This window comes from Meleagris gallopavo, chromosome 19 (assembly GCF_000146605.3).
Source record: "Meleagris gallopavo isolate NT-WF06-2002-E0010 breed Aviagen turkey brand Nicholas breeding stock chromosome 19, Turkey_5.1, whole genome shotgun sequence".
In the NCBI taxonomy this organism is placed as follows: Eukaryota; Metazoa; Chordata; class Aves; order Galliformes; family Phasianidae; genus Meleagris; species Meleagris gallopavo.
Genome location: NC_015029.2, coordinates 3433166 through 3450265, shown reverse-complemented (window position 1 = coordinate 3450265; position 17100 = coordinate 3433166). Strand labels below are relative to the sequence as shown.

The window sequence follows — 17100 nt, the reverse complement described above, 5'->3', positions numbered from 1 at the left end:
AGCAATCGCGACGCTTCCTTTTTAAGCCACATTCCCCAAGTCTAGCTCCATTCCTACATGGGGTTTGAAAGCAATCCGTGGCACCAGCAGGGTTCTCACCAGCTCTATCTCCCAGCCCAACAGAAACAGGCCTTTAAAAATAGTTCCGTGCCGCTGGGTGGGATTTTCCTCTGCAGGTGCTGCGCAATACGGAGCGAGATGAGATTCTAATCATAGCTCCCTCGCAGAGGGAAGGGTTCAGAGTTGAGCCTCATTTTCACAGCAATATCGCTATGTTCTCTGGGTGTCAGGGGAGCACATATTGCTGTCATTTCCCCATGCTGTGTTTGGGTATCGGATGCAAAGAGCAGCAATGATGCACGCAGCTTCCCCTGTTCTGACACCACAGCCCCACCCAAGTCTGCTAAAAATCCCCCACGCTGTAGAACAAAAGGTTTTTTCCCCCACATTAGTCATAATCAGCACGTTTCTCTGCACATGCAGTTGCCACCAGCTTGCTGGAGGTGTGCACCCTTCTTGGCTCCTCTTGCTGGCTCCATCACTGCCATGCCAGCAGCTGAACGCAGCTCCTGCCAGGTCCCTTCGCTGCAGAGCCAACAGCCCCTGGGAGGAGGAGAGCTCAGCATCTGCATCCCCTCGGCAGAGCAGTCAGGGCGCCACGAGACAAATGGGGGAATTCTGACAAGGTCTCTCAACCTGATCCAGCCAACGCGTCCGCCATCTGCTGAGTGCAGTGCAAGTGGGAATTGCATCACCAGTGCACAGCACAGACAATGGCATCTTCTCCTTTTGTTTTCCTCTTTATCTGGCACTGTCTCTGCTGAGCTATGCTCACTGCCTGCTCGTACAACTTGGGCTGTGGTAACTCTGCCTTCCCTATTTCTCCATTGCTGTGCTTTCAGAAGTTTGAGTTTGGCCACGCAAGGTGTATACGGCATAGCCTAAGCATTCAAGGCCAGGCTGAACGTGGCTCTGAGTATCCTGGTCTAGTGGTTGGCAACCCTGCCCAGAACAGGGGGGCTGAAACTACATGATCTTTAAGGTGCTTCTCAACCCAAACCATTGTATGATTCTGTGATTCATGGTTGAAGAACATTTCCCAATAGAGGTCCAAGCCAAAAACCCCACTCCACAGACTGTACCTGCCACAAACCCTGGGGGAGTTGTGAGAAGGGATGTACTTCTGGCACAGCATCCACCCCCGTTGGCTGCTCTGCCTGTTGTTCCTTCCTCTCTGATGTACAGACATTTTCTATGCCCCAGACTTTATGAGGATGTTTCATTTTTAGCCTTTTCCAGCATTATTAAAGCAACTCGGCTTTTTGCTTTGCTTTAAGGACATAGAAGATGACACGTGGGAACCAGCTTGGATTAGAACATGCTTGCACTGATCCTGCAGCCTGGAGTCACCTGGGTAGAGAGGCACTGGCACAGGTTGCTCAAGAGGTGGTGGATGTCCCAACCTCGCAGACAGCCAAGGTCAGGCTGTTGGGACTCTGAGCATCCCTGTTCACTGCAGGAAGTGGGACCAGATGGCCTTTAGGGGTCCCATCCAATGCAGACAATTCTATGATTCTCTGATCAAACAGGGAATGATGTGTGTATCTCAGGCCTCACCTAGAGAAGGATGGGAGCATTTAGGATCCATGCTCATCCAGCTGGGTATCCAACCTGGAGCATCCCCCCCAATCAGCACTTGCCCTGGCAAACCTGCCCATGTGCATCTGTGCCTGCAGGACCCTGTAGACCAAAATCATGGGAGAATAAATAATATTCATCACATGGAGTGAGGCAGCCACAGCCTCATCACAGCACACACAGTTTACTGCTGCCCTCCATCTCACGTCACCCACACTTTACCCACAGCCAGCAAACCACAGACAACAGCAAAGTCACAGCAGTGTGACCACAGAACTGTGACCTACTCTTAGATCCACACCTCCACATACACAGATGTTTAATCAGATGCATGACAGGGCTGGCAAATCCTGTCTCAGAGCTGTTCTGTGGTTACCAGCAGCGAAGCTATTAAGCCCCTTTTGCAGCCCCATATGCATTCACTTCATGCATTTAATCCTGACAGCCCTAGTAAATTCTTACTGAAAATAAAAGAAAGCCCTTGTTTCCCCCCTCCCTGAGCTACCACTTCTTGTTAAATGTCATTAAAAGCAGAACCCACAATAACATCAACCCTGCTGAAGGTTGAAACCACCTTGACTGCAACCCTGGCGTGGCACTGGATACAGAAAAATAAAGCAGAAAAGTAGATACTTCCTTCCACTTCTCTGTCAGCTCCACTTTGCATCAAAATCTCCTTTGTATGTCACACAGTTATTAAAGTTGTGGATTGTGGCTCACAATGTACGCGTGTGAATGTGAGTGTGCCTTGGAAACTGGGTCACCCAGAGAGCTCTGTGAAAACTCGGCCCTGACAAACCAGGCTGGCGAGGCTCAAAGATACCCCTTGTAATGCTTTCCTGCCTCCCGTCATGCTTTGAAAGGAGCAAATAATACTACTTTCTGCTATATTCTTGTATCTTTTATTCAGCAGTTTCCTGAAGGTAAATAACCTCCGGCAGGCAAATCTAAGAGGATGCTCCTATCTCGTTCGCTGTCTCCTCACACCAAAATCTTGATCTGTTTTGCTTTCATGAGGCTTTTTATAAAACATTCCCTTTTTCCATGAGAAGCAGCTATCACGGAGGGCAATCAGCTCCCCAGGTGTGGCTACAGCTCCATCCCAGCATCTCATCCTTCCATATCCCAGAGCCCCAGGAGGGCACCAACCCAGAGGGATGGGGAAAAGCATGGAGCAGGGGAACACAGCCAAGAGGCAGCTGCAAGGAAGGGTGTTTGTCAGGAGAACCAGAGGTAGGAAAGTGGTTGGAAGGGTCTGGCTTCAGGCATACACCTGTTGGCACAGTGAGAGAGCTGTAGAAGACTCTACACCCAGCCCTCCATGCTTCAGTCCATCCCAACATGCAGTAATGAACACTTGAGCCCAACGAGCAGAGGAAGCAAGGCAGGGGTCAGTAGGGTTGCTTGCTCCAGCAGTGAGCAATGGGACCTCCAAGCAATGAGCTGGCAGAGGAAATGACAGTAGGGGAATTACTGCTCATCCTCCTGCCTGGGCACTCCAAAGGATTTAAAGACTGTTTAAAAGACATTAGAAAAGGACACCCTTTTTCCAGCCTTCCTTCTTCCACGTGTTTTGGGATGTGTCAGTCACATAGAGGAGAGGGAAAGGATGAGAGAATGGGACAAGAAAGGATAAAGGTTGGAGAGCAGATCTGGAGAAAAGCCTATCTTGGCTTTGCTCTCTGGGAGCAGAGGCTGCAATTAGATCTCTTGCCATATTAATATCATTGCTAAATCTAGAGGTGCCTGCAGATGCGATTTGGGCAGCTGGTATGTGCAGACACTTTCAGGTTCATGTCTCATTTGCTAAAAATAAAGGTTTAAGGGGGAAGCAGTGCAAGAAAACTGGTTAAGGGAGCAGGTCATGCTTGTCTGAAATCACATCCAGTGATGGTAACTGCTAAAGTCTTAACTAAACTCAAATCTCTTGCAGACTGAAGTTGTAGAGAGCACTGCAAAACAGGGGAGCACTGCAGGACAGGTTTAAGGTTCCCCTAATGAACACATGAAGGTACATATATTACTTCTGGACTTCAAGGCCAGAGTTCCAGCTACTTTAAAATATGTGGTGAATATATTCTTCTTCTCCAGCTGGTGGGAACAGGATTAGTGCAGGAGGTGCATGCTGGCCCCCCTGGGAACCAACTGTACAGGGCAAATATGGAGAGGAACAGTCCAACCCCATTTTCATGCAGGATGGCTCAGGATGACTTTTCCAACCTTGGTTTAAACCCATCTTCTCAAAGATACTGATTTCAAATCATTTCCTTCTGCTATTACTCATGAAGAAAGCACTTAAAACAGACTCATCACAAAACTTCTGCCTTCCAGGTGCTTTATATACACAATCAGAGGTGTTGGAAGGGACCTCTGGTGATCATCAAGTCCAGCATGCTGCTAAAACATGTTCCCCACCTGCCTTATCAGTACTGGAAGCCCTGGGACCAAACCACCTCCAGCACTGAGCTACGGCCACATTCCTTGGGATGCTGCACGATTCCCTTTCCTATCCCTTCCATTCCTTTTCCATGATTTTCACAGCTTTTAAGAGACATCCCTGATTACTGCAATGTTTCTGTCTCTGCACGGGGAGACCAAGGCTGGCTGATAACATTGGCTGATGTAACATTGGCTTCACCCTCTGTGCAGCCTTGGAGCTGAGGGTCAGTACCAGAGGTAGATGGGCTCTTTTTCAAACCATGATTAGCTGTCATTTGTCACAATTCCCAACATGAGCTCAGACAACTGGAGAAGGAATTGCTTTTCTGCCACCCTGCTCCATCCCTCCCAGGCTCAGGCAATGAGCATGTATTGACATCACTTACCTGAGATATTTTGCAAAAGGCACTGAGTGAAATTCACTCTGTGGATCTGTCAGTGCTTTTTCACAGCCCCCCCCCACCCATGTGGTGCAGCCAGGCGATGGTTTAACATTCAAAGAGTTGGGGTGAGCTCCGTCATGGAAATGGGATTTCTGTTTGGTTAAAGGCTCCCAGCATGGCACAAAACAGGAAAAAAACAAACAAACAAAAAAAAAAACCCACAAGTCTTTCTACAAAAGCAAATAGGTGCTCTTTAATTTGCATAGGTGGAAGCATTTGTATTTCTTGCTTTTGTTATGAAAGGCTGGGCAGGTTATATTAACTGAAAGAAATCTCAAAATGAAAAGCTCTGGTGAAAAACATCAGCCTGAGACTGAAAGAGTGATGTTGTGGAGAAACATCAACCTTTTTTTTCCATTCTCTCTAGAACATATTTAAAACTGTTGTTTCCATGGGAAGTATCTACTCCAAGATGACACCTCCATGCAATGCAGAGCCAGAAACCCCACTATGGCTATTTCAGTTCTGTAGATTCTCTGCCCTACCTCATTAAATTACATAAACCACCTACAAAATAGCATCTCCCAAAGGACAAACACTCCTCTTGGAAAGTTTCAACCTGTTCCTGTCAAACATCATTCAGCTCAGAGAGAGCAGCTGCTTTTCCTCGTTGCATCATTACTTCTGACATCAGAAGTCTGTGCTGATATCTGGGGAGGCTGAGGGAGTCCTCATGCAGTGCTGCTCCCACAGCCACCCAGATCCAGGCAGCAGAAACACCAGTGGCCCTTTTCCCTTCTTAGAGAATGCCTGTGCTGCAGCATAGAGACCACAAATACAACTGTGTTAACGAGGGCTTGCTCTGTTCAGAGCCCTCATTGCAAACTACATATTCATGATGATGCTGGCATGGTGGCCTTCCTCGGAGACACTGATCTCTGCAATGCAAGTAAAACGAGAGCTACATCTATTCTGGTGCTTGGCATGTGTCAGATTAAGCACGTAGTGAAACCAGAGCACATCCCTGTTACAGATTAGATGAAATTATCTTGGCTGCAGCAGCCCTTTGGAGCTTCATCTCCATCTGTTTTTATGACCTAGGCCACAGTTGCTTTAATAATTGGAACATGCTTGGCTCCTTACATGAGAGATGAATACAGATCTGTTCACACATTCACCCACATGAGTAAATAGTAATAGCAAAGCTACCTGCTGTCCACAAAACCCAAGCAACAAAAACCCAAGTGAACTATAACACAATGGAAAGCACTGCAATGACAGCAGAGCAGCAAGGTGCTAGACTGCAGCAAGCAAGGACTTGCTCAAAAGCAACAGCCATGGGCACAGAAATAAAGGAAAAAAAGCTACTAACCTTTGGAAGGCCTTAGGTACACAGGGATCTCCAGCAGAATTCTACTGTCTCCACTGCCAACACCTAAATGAGGTCTGGGAAGGGGTGGATCCTGGCTCCAACCCTTCTGGTTGTGCACCTGAGCTCCCTTGGGTTGGCCCTGCCTTCCCAGGTGCTCAATCACTGCTTCAAGCTAGGACAGCATTTCCACGACAGCAATACATCTGAAGACATGAGAATGTTCAGTTTTCCTTTGGAGATTTGCTTCCAATAACAAGGGCAAGTGTATGTGTGTGTGAGCCACAATATTTTCCCTTTGACCCAGTACTGTTTTGATTTGAGAGGAGAATTTATTTTATTGGGGAAAGAAAATTGTTCTGGGAAGGAGGGGTTGGCTTTTTTCCCAGGTAACAGTGATAGCACAAGAGGTGATGGCCTTAAATTGTGCCAGGGGAGGTTCAGGTTGGGTATTAGGAAACACATCTCAGAACAGTGGTAATGCATTGGCACAGGGTGCCCAGGGAGTGGTGGATGTGGTCAATGGACATGGTGGGGTGGGCTGAGGTTGGACTTGGGGAACTTAGAGGTCATTTCCAATCTTAATGATTCTAGGAAAGCCAAATCTACTCTTTCTCTGCCAGGTAAATAGTGAAAATACAACTATTCTCAGCCTTTCTCTCCTCAGCTCATAAACCATGGAGTACTTTTTGGTGGCAGGTTGGGTTGGGAAGAGAGGAGAGCTGGGAGCATCTCACCCAGCAGAGCCTGCGGTGCACGGGTGGACACCCACAGCACACAGCAGCTTGGCACTGCACCCCAACATGGGCTGTTCTTGTCTTCTGCCATGCTGTTCTGCTGAGCATCATGCCTTGCAGGAAAGTATATCCTGCTTCTGATGCTGAAGATTTGGCAATAAAATAAATCATCTTGTGTCTTTTAAGCACTGACTATTATTGAGGCCAAGGGAAATATCTAAATGTATCAAGGGAAACAGGTATGATGTTGACTGAGCTCACAGAGGATAAGCCTCACCTGTTTCCCTTGTTTTCTGAATAAGGGTCTCTGCTCCAGTCTCTGCCTCGCAATCTCTCCCCTCTCACTCTTTCCTAAAGCCATGTTGGCTTTTGTTCTTTCTCTTGGGCAGCAAAAAAGCCCAGGGCAATTCACCAATCTGCCTCTGCTGTGGAGACCCCAAGTGTATTTCAAGAGGACGAGGATACTATGTGACTGCCTTCTGCTTACTTTGTACAGATGGGAGCCTCCTCTCTGCATCACCCCTGCTCTCCTCCTAAAGTTGTTTTGATATTCAACAAACCATTCCTTGTTAAACAATACTGGCCTAAACCCTTATTGTGATGCTCAGAACCACTTGCAGGGTTTCTGAAGCCCATTATTACAATTACAATCAAGAATCGTAGGATGCTGTACTCCGTGCCAGAAATACGTATGCACTGAACTGTTTGCAGAAGAGACACAAAGAAGGATGGAGAAGTGCTCAACTCAGGAGTGGTAACTCTCACCCCATTTCATTTTACTTCATTCTTTTTCTGAGGTAACTAATGATATCCAGGCTAATATTTGCTTTTCCTCCATAACTCTTGACGCAAGGAACCTAGAGCTGGGCCTGTGTCCCAGCTCTACCTCCCATAGCCCATCCCCATCCCCTGTCCTGGGTGAGGGCCTGGGGGTGCTGTGAGGTGCAGAGCTCAGAGCACATTGGTAAAGGCAGAGGTGAGGAGCATTGCACTTTGGAACTGACTGCAGCAATCCTCAGCAGGTGCAAAACAAACTGTCCAGGCAAGCAAATGCATTATCCAGCTTGGTTTTATTAAAACTTTGTCTCGTGGGTCACAGAAGACCTTAGAGAGGGCTGTGAGGTTTTTGTTAGTGTTTTTCCACTACACTACTGACAGAACACACAGAGAGGGGACTGTGGTGCAGCTTTTTCCAGCACAAGCTGTGAAATTAGCTTTCCCTCTTTTGCAAATAATGTCTGAAGTCAATCTTACCTATCGCTGGCTTGCACAGAGATGTTGCTATCTGGTGCTTAGAAAAGTGAGGTGAATCAGGCCCTTTCTTCTGAGAAAATATCAAGTCTGATTCACCACTCAATTGCTTCTGTTTTACCTCTGTAGAACGGCATCGATTATAGAGGGATTTGCAAGTTTAAGACTAGACTAATTCAGTGATTAATCCCAACCAAAGCCTTCTGTAAATAGAGAGCAATACTCCAACAGTATTCAATATCCAACACATCAATAAATTGCTCTGAACTGTGATTCAATGGCATTAAACTTTCCGTCCTTTTAGTCATGGTAGTGATGTGCTACTTTTAGTTTTGCTAACCCAGACCTAAAGGCCTCAATCTTGTTTCTTTTCCTATCGTGTTTAGAGTTTAGAAGCAATAGTTCTGTACCTTCACTGTCCTCTGGAAATCCCAGGGCCCACTCAAAGTGGCAGACTGAAATCCCCCTAAGCAAACAGCCCCTGGGCACAAGCTGAGTTTCAGAGGTAAGAACAGCCCATCCATTCTCGAATCTATTCACTCATCCCTGCATGGATTGCTGGACCAGCTTCAGCTGACTGCTACAGACAACCACAGAGCTCAGGCACCTGCAGTTTTTCGAGCTGTTGTCACTCCTAGTCTTGATAGCTGCCTGGAGGAAGGGCAATCATCAAAGTAGGTGTTTCTGTAGTGCTTTTATATTGCCTCTCTTCACTTTGTCCAACTCTGAACAGCCACAGAAGAACCAGCTTCTGAGCATCAAACATCAGCCAAGGCCAGGGTGGGAGACGGGACAGAAATGATGTTTCTTTCTCTTTACATGAGTTTTATCTCCTCGTGATTCCATTTTTTCCTTCTAGCAGGACTGATGTCAGCTCCCTCCAGAAGATATGCTTGCTTATTTCCTTGTCTTTCCACTCCAGATAAGTGTTCCTCCTCAGATATCGGGACAGTCCCAGCCTCTGCCTCAGCAAGGTCTTATCCACTTCCCCTAGTACGATCATGATGATTCCAGCCTTCCCTTCAACAAGCTGCCAGGACTGAGCAATGTCAAACTCAAAGCTACACCACTTGCTTTCCAGAAAGTCAGCTGAGATGACTGCAATGACATTTCTGCTACTCAGAAAACCTTCTTGGATTATATTAGTGACAATGGGTACCCCTGGTAAAAAATCCCTGTAGTAAAGACAAAGCTGGAAGGGAGGTTTTCCTTCTTCTAAGGGTCCCACCAGCTCTTTCATCACCCATTCTTGGTCTTTGCTGGAATGGATAACAAAGGCGTCATAGGTATCTCCCCTTTCTGCAGAGTGTTTACACCCACTGAGCAGCACCACTGAGTAGTATAGCTGAAAGTAGTACTTATAAATGAAGAATAGAAATACTCCTGCAGCAAGCAACACAGTCACTGAGCATGCTACTGTGGTTGGGTTGGGATGGCAAGAGGACATATCAAAGTCTAACAGGCTCACATTCTTCATGTAGGCAGGTGTGTGGCATATCATCGAATGCTTGTTCTGCAGTAGACCCTGCTTTTCCTTGACCCATTTCAGGAAGTTCAAGTGTATGCAGGAGCATTCAAACAAGTTATGAGAAATATCTAGCAAGACCAGACTGTCAGGCAGGATTTCCAGGGCTGAGTCCGACAGGAAAGTCAGCTGGTTGTTGCTGAAATCCAGGGCTGTAAGGGCTTGGAGTGGCTTGTAGGTTACAGGATCAAAAGTCAATAGCTTGTTGTTGCTGATGATTAGCTCTTTTAGTTCAGAGAGAGCATTAAATGTACTCTGGACCACCCATACTAATTTGCAACTTGAAATATCCAAGATGCGGAGGCGTCTTACGTTTTCAAAGTGGTTGGTCAACGTATTGTTCTCAAAGGAGTTGCCTGCCATCTTGAGCACTTGCAAGGAGTTCAAGCCATGAAAGATATGATGGGATATAACATGAGTTTTGGTGTGGGAGATATCAAGGTAAATGAGTTTCTGAAGGAGTAGAAAGACAGGGTAGGTGCCATGATGAATTAGCTTTGTGTGTTGAAGGTCCAAGTATAGCAGGTTTCTCAGATTAGCAAAATCTCCAGTCAAACTGATGTCAGAATTGAAGCTTAGGTTCAAGTGTTTCAAATTTGGAGACCTGGGAAACTTAGGGGAACAGCAGGTAAGGAAGGAGAGACGATTCTCACTCAAATCTATGACCTCCAGGTAAGTTAGAGTCCCAAAATTTTGCTCGAAGCTATTTAGGTCTTTGCTTTTGGTAATACGAAGGACTCTCAACTCCTTAAAAAGAGAGAGCTTCTCAGCAGGCAATTTCTGAAACCTACATTTCTTCCATTCCAGATGTTTCACTTGAGAAAACACAGGAACCTCTGACAATGTTTCAAGATTAAGGTCTACCAACCTAATAGTGGAGACATTGCTTATGCAGTCAAAAAGAGTGTCTGTGTCATTCTCAAACTCTCTGAAACACATTAAGACAAACTCCTGCATCTGTACCTGACACAGTCCACTCAAGAGTCCGTTCTGAAATGCTTTCATTTTCAGAATGTTAGAGAATTCTCCAACTATTAGTCTGTTGACCTGTAAACCTGCCAGGCCCTGAAGAGAAGAGTGCATCACACTGAAGTTCTCAAAAGAGGATCTCAGAACCAGTTCACCAAGGTGAATCTTTGCAAAGGATCCTGACTGGATGTACTTTATATTGTTCAGAGAAAGTACCAGTGTGAGGTTGAGCCTGTTTGTTTCCCTCAGAGCATCAAGGTCCCCTTTGGAGATATATGTAATATTATTGGAGGAAAAGCTCAGGTGCCTGAGAGAGGTTAGGTTGGCAAAATACTTAGGAAGCTTCAATGAAGCAATGTTGTTATGGCCCAGATTCAGCTCCTGCAGGGTATTCAAGTGTCCGATGGGTAGGTCAGACAGAGAAGATATGTTGGTTTCCACCAATACTAGTTTTTTCAGCGACGTTAAGCCATAGAAAGCTGCCAGACCCAGGTGCTGGAGGGAATTGGCAGTTAAAATTAAGGTGGAAAGGTTATGAAGATCCACAAAAGTGTTATCTTCTATTGTATGGATGTGGCACCTGTTGAGCAGGAAAAGAGGATAAATGTGGATGAAATAGTGTCCCTTTCACCCCACATTCACTAACACTACTGCACTAAGTACGGATGCAATGTTATCAGGCTCAGCATCACTCTGAGGTTTGGTTTGGCTTTATAGCACTGACCAGTACCCCTGAACCCAACCCCTCAAACTACAGGTGAACACTCATTTCCCAGAAAGGGGCACCATTAACAAAACAAAAAGAATTATGTAATAACAGGAGACTTCTCTCCTGTCCCTTCCTCCCTCTCTAAATCTGAAGCTCAATTGCAAAGCAAGATACCTGGAGCCATGGCAAAGGTCAGAATTCATGCAGGCAGAAGGACAGAAGACCCAAAATTCGAGGCCCAAATCCATTCTGCAATGAACTCATGAGCCTTACAGCCAACCTGCTCTGCCACTCAGTCACTTCAGAGCTGTAATTTTCATGGGATGGAGTGAAACAATTTACCCAGAGGAACCGTTGTCTCAAGCGAATGAAAACTATATATCTGTTCAAATCTGCTAATAGGCCTCCCCAGCCTCCTCCCCCAGATGTGTGAGTAGAAAGGAAAAGAGGATACGTTGATATTTTAAAGCAATCTTTTAAAAAATTAATGCACCTTCATTTTTATTTTTTATTTTACTCGTGATTAGAAAAACAGTCCACCCAACGTGTTCCACTTTGGAGTTTTTGTAACAGTGAAAAGTCTGACATTTTTCTCATTTAGAGAGAAGTGGAACATCTTCCTTCCTCCACCTCACATCCCGTTCAACAAGATCAGACTGACAGGCTCAGCTCTGGGCAGTGTGCACTCAGTATCTGGACTGAAAGCTGCAGGTCATTGCCATGGCATGGGCAGAGAGACAGAGGGATGGAGGCAAGAGTGAAACAGGAAACAGGCAAGAGCCACGAGACTCCAAAATAAGGAACTACTGAGGCCCAGATGGTGAAGACAAACCAATAACCATATAAAAAGGCTAATTACCTTGAAAGATCCAGAAGCTGCAGTTCAGGTACTGATGAAAAATGATTTGAGTTCAGCGATTGCAGATTGTTGAAACTGAGGTCCAAGTCTAGGGTGGTGTTTGGGATTTCAGCAGGAACTCCAGAAATGTTCTGTCCTGTGCATCTGAAAGCTTTGCTGGGGATGACCTGTGGCATATCTCAGTCAGCACCAAATGTCAGGAAATCATACAGCTATACAGGAAAGCAGAACCTTGTAGCTTGTTTCTAAATGAATCTTATAGCTCATTTCTAAATGAGCTGCCCTGAACTTCAGGAAATAAGCTCATATATCGAGCACTTGTCCTGTTTCTAATAGGACCAATCCTACTCCCCATTGAGAACTGCATTTATTGTTGATTGAACAGGATGGTGTTCCCTGGGGCTAAGGGTGACCCAGCAGCAACCTCTGAGAGAGCGAAACAAACACGCAGGGATGTGTGCTGTGCCCAGGACCAGCTCTCAGCTGGGTGACATTGCAGACAAGCCGGCAAAGAGAACAGAAATTTCTGAAAGTAGTAAGTAAAGTTTGTAACTGATTGGTGCCTGTTTGGGGCTTGGGGCAGTGGTGAAATCAGCGTGAATCAGGTAAAAATTGCATAATTTGCAGATGTTTTATGCAGGGCTTGGATCTCTTCCTGAAGGGAATAGAACCATAGAATAGTTTGAGTTGGAAGGGGCCCTTAAAGGCCATCAGGTCCCACTCCCTGCAGTGCACAGGGACACCCACAGCTCCATCAGTGCTCAGAGCCCCAACAGCCTGAGCTTGGCTGTCTGCAGGGATGGGGCAGCACCACCTCTCTGTGCAACCTGTGCCAGTACCTTATCATCCTTATGGCAATATAAGCTAACAATAAGGAATGGTTAAAGCTGCTTGTTCTGGTTCTCAGGTGCTTCTGAGACCAGTGTTTACTTCAAATATTTCAATCGCCTTGGTAACAGCCTTGGAAGAAAGAAGAGCTTTCCTAGGAAAACTAACACACGACAGTTTTGATGCGCAAAACCTCAAGCAGAAGAGAAAGTTGCATTGGAGAAGCGAAAGGATTTTGCAGTGGTTCGGAAATCACATACCTCCAGGCAGGGACTGGGGATGCATCCTGCCAGCAGGGACAGCACGAGCAGCAGCCGCAGCAGCACCCTGAGCGTCTGTGCAATGGGAGCCGCTCTGCTGGGCATCTCTGGGAGAAAGCACCATGGGTGGCACTCAGGGATGTGGAGTAAAGGATCCCTCCCCAAGCACTGCATGCTTCACCACGCCTGCTTCTCACTGCACGTCACTGTGGGCTGCACAGGGCAGGAAGGGAAGTCAAAGCGGTGGCTGCCCAGTTTCTAGACATGCTTGCACTGAATTCCTCTTCTAGCAGTGCTGTGCATTAAAAAAAAAAAAAAAAGGAGAAAAAGGAAGTAATTAAATGAAATGCATGGTGCACCAGTGTGATGTCACTTGATTGCCTCAGATTAGATCAGGCTAAATTAGTGAAAAAAGGAAAACTTCTCTGAAACTCTGAGCCCTGCTTCCAGAAGGCCAGATTTCACAGCCATAACACACAGCACTGACCCTGGACCAGGACTGGCTGGGCTCTGTATTCAAAGCCTTGCTACAAAATTGAGTTTGTTGAGGGCTGACTCAATGCCATCCTTAACTCAAAGCACAGACATGGCTATTGTTTCTGGAGGAAATGTTTGTAGTATTAATTTAATTCAGCTGTGAGCTTTCTAACAAAGCTCCTTGCCTTCATTTACCTTGATAAATGGTAGTGCTTTATTGTATCTACTCGTGTGTTTCTGTAGATAACTGAGAGTTGTTACTGAGAACGTAGCTGTAGGGTTGGGGGATATTACTGACACAGTGGCAAGAATGGGAAATGAGGGCAGGATATGAGTCTAGAAGTAGATAGAATAGGGAGTGGTGGCTAATCATGAAACTGAAAATTGATAGTAAATAATATAAGCTGCTACACCAGGTGAGCAGTAACACTTATAAAATCTCAGGGAGAGGAGATGGACATAGGACAAGGTCAACAGAGGGCCACTGAGAGATGAGGAAATCCTAAAATAACAGATGATCCCTATGATAAAAAACACATGGCAGCACAACGGGAGCTAAATGGGACACCCCGATATGCAGCCAGATAGAGCCCCTTAAGCCAGCAGGCAAAAAGTTTGTTGAAATTGGGCAAGTTCAACAAAATCCCTGTTCTGAAAAGCCTCTTGTGATTGCAGGTATTTCCTTTTGCAAATGGAATCAGAAGTGAATGGAAACAATCGCTGACTGCTTCTGTGCCTGGATTAAGGAAATTGGCAGAGCATCATGAGTCTGCAGAGAGGACAAATGAGCGTGTCTTTTAGTATTCAATATGCAGAATGAAGCAATCCACTTTTAATTTTTATCTAAAGCCAAGATGAGCCTGAAGTATGCTGTAGACATTAACATTTCAATGGAGACTCGCTGAAGATGTTGGAGAGTTTGGGAGCATCACAAAATCCATCCAACAGCCACGCTTAGGGGTCAAGTGGAAAGCACGATGTGAAGGACATGCAAGAAATGAGCCACTTCTGTCACAGGGGACAGCTTCACAGTGCATACCATCAATGGTTCAAGAGCAAACTGTACAGAAATTGCAAGGAATGGGCACAAGCAGAAAACACACCAGCTAGCAAATCAAACCCAGCCACCAGTTTAGAAAGTCAGTGCCAGTTAACTTCACATTCTTCAGCTTGCATACAATGTGCAATGACTGTAGAAAGCATAATGCCTCTGTAATTTCCTCTTTCAGTTCACAAGAAACAAAAGTATTATTTTGAATCCTTTAAAGTGACAAGAATAACATCTAAAATAAAACACGACTCACTGCACTGGCAATTTTCTGGTAGGATCATCAAAGATCTCTTAGGAAGGAGGTGTTAACGGAAAATCTCAGTGTTTCTAAAAACACTTGCCAGGGTAAGCCCTGTTCTCCTGATTATTATCATTCATGTAACGCAGCAGCACACGGCATATACGCAATCTCTGTCATCTGAAGGAAGATATAACCCAGCACAAGATGGCCACAACATAGTTGGACCAACAAAACACACTGCACGTTACATCAGTTAGACAGTTACTGAGTCACTGAGGTTCAGCTGAGGCATGGTCCCTCCTTATGCACAGCAACTGAGTCATCTGGCTGCAACGGGAAGGTTGTCTGAGTGGATAGAAAAAGCAAAAGGAAACATCTCAAATCCAAAATGTTGAATTTCACTGGTTATTTGCTGGGAGAAGAAAACAAATTGACAACAATTTATCTAAATCACAATGAAAAATAAAAAATAAATCCAAAAATGGCTCTATAAGATCCTCTTGCTGAGAATATCTTGCTTCCTGGAAACAGTGAGTCAGTGCCTCCCACAGCCAGCCCCGGGCAGCCATGGGTAAAGGCAGCACTGAGATGTGCCCTGTGCCAAGGCTGGGGAAGGGGTGTCACTGAAAGGGTCCTCATGCAGGCTTGGGTGCCTGCAGCTTGTGATGCTTTCCCACGTGGAATGGGTGTGATGGAAGATCAGCCTGAAATACCTCTTACCTTTGCTTCTGTATCTTGTACCTCTGAAGAACTACGTTCACACTGAGAGTAAATCTGCTTTTAGTTTGGGGGTTTAGAAAAATTGTCCGCTCTCCGTCTGAGCAGTGACTGATTCCAGTTACAGGTGATTTAACTGCTGGGCTCAAAGCAAGGGGCATCAGTGGTACAGACTGCGTGCCTGTAAGTGTCAGGTAAGGACGTGAAGGTGGGATCAGAGATGGTCTGTACGTGCTGTGTGGCACAGACCAAGCCAACTGCAAATGGGGCCACCCAAAACAAAGCATGATCCAGTGTAGCTAAGGTCTTTCCCACTGAGAAAAAGGACAGGTCTGGGTGTACAGAGAGGAAAGATACAAAACCAAAAACTACTGTCCAACTTAGTTTGATCGAAAGCAGCTGAGCCTACATTGAAGTAGGTAATGTGTGTCATCAGATGGGCTATTCCCCAAAGCCAAGGTCATATGAATACCCCAGATCTATTCAAAAGCTATTAGGGAAGAACTGTGTCAGGTAACCAGGGACAAATATACGACTAAAGGAAGTGATTAATCAGTGTCAAGGCAGTCACTATCTGTGGCAGGTACTCCATATGGACTATGTCAGGTCATTTAGGAGCCCTACATTTTACACAAGTCAATGTTCAGTTGAAATGGTTGGAAGGATTTCACACAGACGGTGGAGGCATGCAGACTCACCTGCCAAGTGCTGCCAGGCAGCCATGACAGTGGTCGGGAGCTCCCTTGTCCCTTGAGGACAGGCCGACAGGCACCACGCAGCCCAGCAGCTCCCAGCCCTTCTGTCGTGGTCACCCCTTGACTGCAGAGCTGGGGACTCGCTGTCAATGTCCATACAGGGCTGTTTGCAATGCCTGGCATGAATGCACTGTGCTGGGAAGGAGTGCAGGTGCCCTCCTGCTGCCCTGAGAAGGATGCTAGCTTTTGCTACTTGAGTAACAATAGGATTCATTTTCCTTTTCTTTCCCCCTCCATTACATCCTTACGGTACCTGGTAACCTTATTTACATATGTTCTGTATTACCATGGCTCTGCTTTATCCTACTTATTCCACCTCCTTTCCCTCAGTTCTCTTGATAATAACGAGCCTGCTGTAGGCCAGGGATTTATACAGACTACCAGGCAGGAAATCTGTGTAGGACGTGGAGGACTGCAGCTCTCAGCTTTGATGACTGTGACCAGCGCTAAGACTCCTGAGCCTGGTGTTTACGGTTTAGCTCCCATGACTTGTCACTACACAACAGGAAAATGTTGCAATGACTGCAGCACAAAGTGCAAACGCAGCTCCTACGAAGCATTGCGAGGTTCTTGCGTGTGTTACCTAGAGAGAAAACGTAGCCATCTCCTGGTAGCTGGTAGCATGCTTTACATGTCAGCTTTTAGACACTCAAACTTCTATGCTACTTTACCAAGAGAAGAACACAGAAGAACACAATTTTCCATATAGTTGAGAGCCCACTGCCACTGCATACAGAGCAATAACTTCTGGAACAGTTTGAGCCAGATCCAAATGCATATCTGTAAACACTCAGGAACACCATATTTTTGGAACCCAGCAGAATCTGTGTGGTTATTGTGTGCTAGGTAGAGAGTAAAGATTTATTTGTTTTCAGAACATAACCCAAAGCCA

At 45.9% G+C, this 17100-nt stretch overlaps 1 protein-coding gene across 1 annotated transcript; it reads right to left on the bottom strand.

Moving 5' to 3' along the window:
• Nucleotides 1-7600: 7600 nt before the first annotated feature.
• On the bottom strand, nucleotides 7601-13234 carry TLR4 (toll like receptor 4). The gene is given in 4 exon segments (XM_003211211.4): nucleotides 7601-8667; nucleotides 8670-10891; nucleotides 11880-12046; nucleotides 12968-13234. Coding segments are annotated over 4 exon segments (2598 nt in total). The 5' UTR covers nucleotides 13142-13234; the 3' UTR covers nucleotides 7601-8632.
• Nucleotides 13235-17100: the final 3866 nt, after the last annotated feature.